Here is a 5,901-nt window from a genome sequence, read left to right as displayed (position 1 = left end):
CTTTGAAATTTAGGAGAGAGAGAGAGAGAAGGACATTTCATCATAAATGCTAGCCCAATACTGTGTCTATGTAATATAATATAGTCGTGGCCACGACAATTATAAGACATGAAAAAAAAGAAAGAAAGTAGAATGTTGTTTGCAGTAAATGTCTGTAAGTCTTTCCTTGTTAATGAAGCTGCCTTTTGGATACAAGTTATAGAAAATCCAAGTCAGAGCAGCTTAAAACAATCTAGACAATATGCAGATTACATTAATTACAGATCAATAAGGAAACGGTGACAATCTGATTTGTTTTTTAAGTGAAAGACTTGAAAAAGTAAAAAATAAAAAACTGAAAGACTTTAACAGACTTCACAAAATATCCAAATGGCCAACATGCCCTGAAAAAGAATCCTCAATGTCATGGCCAACAGAAACTTCCAAATTAAAAACACGAGATTACACTCGGGAGACAATACAAGGAGATACACAGCTGAGTTGTCAAAGTGGAAAATTCTGGCAATAGCTAGGGTCAGTGAGGAGGTGAAGGAACTGGAACTCTCAAGCGCGACCAGGGGAGGATAAAAATGATAACGACTACTTCGGGAAACTCGTTGTATCTGCTACAACTTAGCATCTGGCCAGGTTTATAACCAACAAATACGGATGTATATGGTCACCGAGAAACGCGGACAACATAATATGTGATTCTATTTATGTAAAATACAAAACTAGAAAAAATGCATCTGTGCCATTGAAAGTCAGGAATGCGGCTACCCTTGACAGGATAGAGTGACTTGGAGAGAGCAGAGGACACCCTTCCGGGGTTGCTGATGGTGTTCGTTTATCGGATTTGGGTGCTGGTTACACGACGTGTTCAGTTTACAGATTTTCCCTTATAACTTGTTCACTTCTCATAATACATGTTGTATTTCACTTTAAAAATGAAGAAAAGGGGGGGGCACCTGGGTGGCTCAGTGGGTTAAAGCCTCTGCCTTCGGCTCAGATCATGATCCCAGGGTCTTGGGATCGAGCCCCGCATCGGGCTCTCTGCTCAGGGAGCTTGCTTCCTCCTCTCTCTCTGCCTGCCTCTCTGCCTACTTGTGATCTCTCTCTCTCTCTCTCTCTCTCTCTCTGTCAAATAAATAAAAAATATCTTTAAAAAAGAAAAACAAGTTGCAGAGGGATAGGTTTCAGGCATGGATAGATCCCAGAAGGGTGTGATGACATCAGGACAATGGCTTGGTTCCTCTGTGATTAATTGTCTCAGCTCTGCTTTCCTCTGGATGTGGAATTCACCCTCAGAATGCTTTCTCGCGTGGTTTCAAGATGACCTCTTGCAGCTCCCGTATTTATTCTTTCACATCTGGGAGGAAAGAGTATATTCCTCCTAATTTAGCCTCAAATATCGGGAGCTTCTTTCTAATTGGTCTGAGATCAGGTATCCACCCTTCACCAATCTCTGAGCAGGGAGATGAAATACAGTGATTGGCTTAGACCTGGGTTACCTAGGTGACCATTTCTGAACCAATCACTGTGACGGGGGGTGGGATTATGCTGATTAGTTCCGGCCATTCGTTGACCCACTCTGAAGCTGGGAGTTTGGAGCATGTCGATCCAACTTTAACTTGATGGCTTTTATTACTGGGGTAGGGAGGGGAGAAAAGGACATTGTGAAGGTGATCACATGCGCAGATCATTTCTTTTTTCTCTTTTAAAAATATATTTGAAAAAAATCACAGACTTAACAGGAAAGTTGCAAGTACAGTACAAAGAACTCTTTTCCCTCCTGAAACATTTTCCAAGAAAATTGCCAGCATGGTGCCCTGAATGTTGTTAGGACAAGGACATTCCAAGGTAAAGAGACTCTTGTTCCCTTTGGTTCATAAGTTTTATGTCAGACAACGTATAGCTCACATTCTTCCACAGACTCATGGATTTTTATTTTATCGAGAAGTTTATGATCTCAGTTTTAACACTGATGCTCAAACTGTCCCAGATTTGGCCAGTGGGAGCCCTCCAAGCTGGCTCTCTGTCCTTCCACCTGTTCTCATTATTCTTTGAGCATTTCCTTACTCTCTGTCCGCCCCCCTCCCCCCCCCGCCCAAAGATGCTCCAGGCTCTACTTGTATCTTCTCTGTCCCCTTTCCCCTGGAATCAGCCATTTTCTCAAAGGAGAAAGGAGGGTGCTTTTGAAGGCAGGTGGCTGACCCCTCACCTCTGAGTGACCCGCTGGACTCTGATTTCAATGCGGCTGGCCCTGGCCAATGGCAGAGGCGATGCTCCAGCGGTTGCCATGGAGACTTCTGGGCAGCAGAGCAGCGGAAGGAGGCGGTGACGTCACTGCTGGAGCAAGTGCAGCGGCCACATCCTTGTCTTCGCCGGGGGCCACAGGGCACTGAGGGCAGCCCCGGGACCAGCCGCGAGTGACCAGCCACCCTGCTTTCTGAGCCCCCATCCACGACACCCCGGTAACAGCAGCTCCAGGGAGACAGACCCGCCATCCCAGATTTGCTGAGGCTGCCAGGACGGGTGAGACCTCTGGAGACCATCACCAAGAAAGGGGAAGTGCATCTTTATACCCTCCTTGGTGCAGCCTTGCCCAGACTCGGGACCCAAGAGCCAGCTGGCAGACACCACCTCTGTTTCACTGTGCGTAAGTCCCTGGGAATTCCCAAGAGCCTTCTCGGGGTAGGTTACAGAGAGCTGGACACCGCAGCCCTGTGGGCAGGGCCAGGGGCATCCTCCGCTAGAGGGACAAATCAGGCCCTTGAGGCCTCCCTCTTACTGAGCCTTTGGGAAGGGATCGCGGCATCCTGGATAATTTTGTGCATCCCCGAGGCAGCTCAAGTGTGCACAAGCAGGCATACTGCTGCCTCCGGGAGCTGGGCAAGATGCTCTTCGGGGTCAAGGACATTGCTCTGTTGGAGCACGGGTGCAAGGCGCTCGAGGTGGACAGTTACAAGTCCCTGATGATCCTGGGAATACCGGAAGACTGCAACCATGAGGAGTTCGAAGAGATCATACGGGTCCCTCTGAAGCCTCTGGGCAAGTTCGAAGTGGCCGGGAAGGCCTTTCTGGAAGAAGACAGATCCAAGGCAGCCATCATCAGGCTGGAGGAAGACATCAATTACACCGTGATCCCCAGGGAGTTCAAGGGCAAGGGCGGCATGTGGAGAGTGGTCTACATGCCCCGGAAGCAGGACATTGAATTCCTGACCAAGCTGAACCTCTTCCTGCAAAGCGAGGGCAGGACGGTGGAGGACGTGGCCCGGGTCCTGAGGCAGGAGCTATGCCCAACAGTGCCGGGCCCCCGAGAGCTTCCTGCCAGAAAGTGCCGGGCACCCGGGCCCGGGGAGAAGCTGGGGGCCGGGGCCCCTGCGGGCGCTGACGGGGCACCAGCTCTGGACTCCGTGGAGAAGCAGAGCAAGGCTGGAGATGACAAGAGAGGCAAGCGAAAACACAAGAAAAGCCGACGGCGGCACCATGCATCTGACAAGAAGCTGTGAGGTGAGGCAGGGAGGGTGCGAGGGGCAGCAGGGTGAGGGGAGGGGCCCTCTGAGTGGGTGCAGGTGATGAGGGGAAGGGGCGGAGGTAGGCTTTGAATTGGTCTGGGGAAGTGGATTGAGTGTGGAGAATGTGGGGGAAGTGGGGAGTAGGACTCCAGTGTGTGGGTCACTGTGAATGAGAGTGAGTGTCAACTGCGTGACCGTGGGCAACATCTGACTAATGTGAATAAGGGGGGCATTGGGATCTGAGTTAACTTGTGGGGTACATCTGAGTGATGGGGGTAATGCCTGGTTGAGCATGGGCCATTCATTCATTCATTCATTCTATGGCTATCTATCACACATCTCCTGTGTCCCGGGTGCTTCTAGGAGCTGGGAGAAGGGAACAAATCCAACACAGATCCCTGCCTTCATGGCACTCGTAGAGACTGGGGAACATGTGAGTTACTGGGGTACCTCTGAGTGGGCATACGGACTGTTTGAGTAGATGTGGGTAATATCTGATTGGGCGTGGATCACTAAGTCATTCAACAAACATTTTCTGAGTGCCCACAGTGTACCAGGCATGGTTTCAGGCACCGGGCGAACTGCAGGGGACAAACAGACCCAAATTTTGCGCTTGTGGCACTTGGATTAATATCTGAGCAGGTGCGGGGAACATCTGAGTTACTTGAGTACATGAGGGAGCACGGTACCATTTGCATGTGTGGGTGGCATCTGAGTATGAATGTAGTATATGAGTTAGAGTGGGTAGCATTTGAGTAGTTGTGGGCCACGTGTAGCTGTGGGGGCAACACCTGAGTGTGCGTGTGAGCATTATCTGAGTGGGTGAAGGTAACTTTTGAGTGACCACCTGCAAACAGCGCTGAACAACCTGGAGACCCCAAGGGACCAGCTGGGAGGTCGCAGTCCCACAGTCCTAGCTGAGCACTGCATCATCTGGACTGTTGCCATGGAGACCACAGGTTGTCGAGTTGTGTGTCCCCCCACCCCCCGCGTGAGCAGGTGTTTGCAGGAAACAGAAGAGGAGAAACAGGGTCCGTGATTCCAAGGGTTTGGAGAAGGTCTCTTGGCAGAGTTGAGGAAAAGCCAAGCCAGAGGACCACGTCGGGGAGATCCCTGCTCTGGAGAAAAGCTACTATCCCCTCTCTGCAACCCCGTGAGTCCTGCTGTCAGGGACAGCCCCTCTTGCTGAGTACGTGTTGCCAGGAAGAAACACAGACCCTTCTAGCTTTGGACCCTGCTGGAAATCCTGCCATTGCAAAGTCTAGACCCGTTTTTTGTTTTTTTGGATTTTGTTTTTGTTTTTGGTTTCAGGTTGTTTTTTTTTTTCTTGGTCTTTTAAAAGGATGGACTTTGAAGGTAACTCTCATCCAGAGTGGGCCACCAAGTTTTGCAGAAACCATGCCTGACCAAGTGAGTTGCCTGCTTGTCACACCTGAGGAGCCCAGCATTCTGTGTTTGACTCTGTCAAAGGCTATCGCTGTCCTGTACACACTTGGTCTCCTTTATAAGGGATGGTCACACACGGGACCCTTCTGCTCCGATTGGCCCCAGGGGTTAGGATATGGGTCTCCCCAAATTCCATTCCGGAAGCTCCGACTTAGGCACAGGGGCCACCCCACTCTAAAGAACAAAAGGCAAGACTTTCAGGAAATGGTCCAAAAGGAGGTAAATAATTAGGAGGTCACCCTCAAGAGTTACCCATTAACAACATTAACTTGGAGTCCCCCGTGATGGTGAAGAACAACAAAAACAAACAAACAAAAAAAGAATCAGTAAAATCCAAATGTCCTTGGGTAGATAGAGCTCTTATTCAGTGACATCGGGTCTGTGAATTTGCAAACTTCCACTAGTTCAGGGATTTGCAAAGGTTTGGGCTGAATTTCTTTGGTTTAAAAAAAAATGTAATTTATATACATGCCACTCTGATTCTCACCTACCAAAGCATGATAATGGAGACCCCCCCAACATATTACTCTGGTGGGCATCAGTCACGTCTGCGAATTCCTGCATCCAAACCCTGTTCTTATTTCTGTGAGGCTACCCCTGAGCTCCCACACTGAACAGAGCCAAAATGTGAAGATTCTCTCTCTACGCACCCCCCCCAACCTTGGCAGCTAAGGTGCAGGCAAGGGACCCACACTCGGGCAGTCAGAAATCCCTCTTAGGTCATTGCATTCCCAGCAAGCATCAAGACAGAAGGAATTTTTAGAGTTCACAGGCGATGACACCCTAAAAATCTGGAAGACTCTGATTTCTGTAAACTCCCCCAGCTGGCTCTGAGTCATCAGTCTCACCATCCTTTTCTTTTGTGCAACGGTCAGGATGAAGCTTTCCCTGCCATCTCTGCATATATATTTACTGTTCTTGCAAGTGCATCTGTGGTCATAGTGCTCTATTGACCTTT

The 5,901-nt window shown here is 49.4% G+C and overlaps 1 protein-coding gene across 1 annotated transcript; it reads left to right on the top strand.

The window, feature by feature from the left end:
• The first annotated feature begins 2,320 nt into the window (after positions 1–2,320).
• On the top strand, positions 2,321–5,255 carry LOC111160599 (paraneoplastic antigen-like protein 8A). Its single transcript, XM_022523795.1, has 2 exons — positions 2,321–3,492; positions 4,840–5,255. The coding sequence occupies exon 1, from the start codon at positions 2,877–2,879 to the stop codon at positions 3,489–3,491; it is 615 nt and encodes a 204-aa protein (XP_022379503.1). The 5' UTR covers positions 2,321–2,876; the 3' UTR covers position 3,492; positions 4,840–5,255.
• The last annotated feature ends 646 nt before the right edge of the window (positions 5,256–5,901 follow it).

Source organism: Enhydra lutris, unplaced genomic scaffold (assembly GCF_002288905.1).
Source record: "Enhydra lutris kenyoni isolate GAN:26980312 unplaced genomic scaffold, ASM228890v2 scaffoldscaffold77, whole genome shotgun sequence".
Lineage (NCBI taxonomy): Eukaryota > Metazoa > Chordata > Mammalia > Carnivora > Mustelidae > Enhydra > Enhydra lutris.
This window is presented reverse-complemented; position numbering and strand designations above follow the sequence as displayed.

Coding starts and splice junctions, on each gene's coding strand:
- LOC111160599 (XM_022523795.1), top strand. CDS start 2,877: ATGCTCTTCGGGGTCAAGGACATTGCTCTGTTGGAGCACGGGTGCAAG.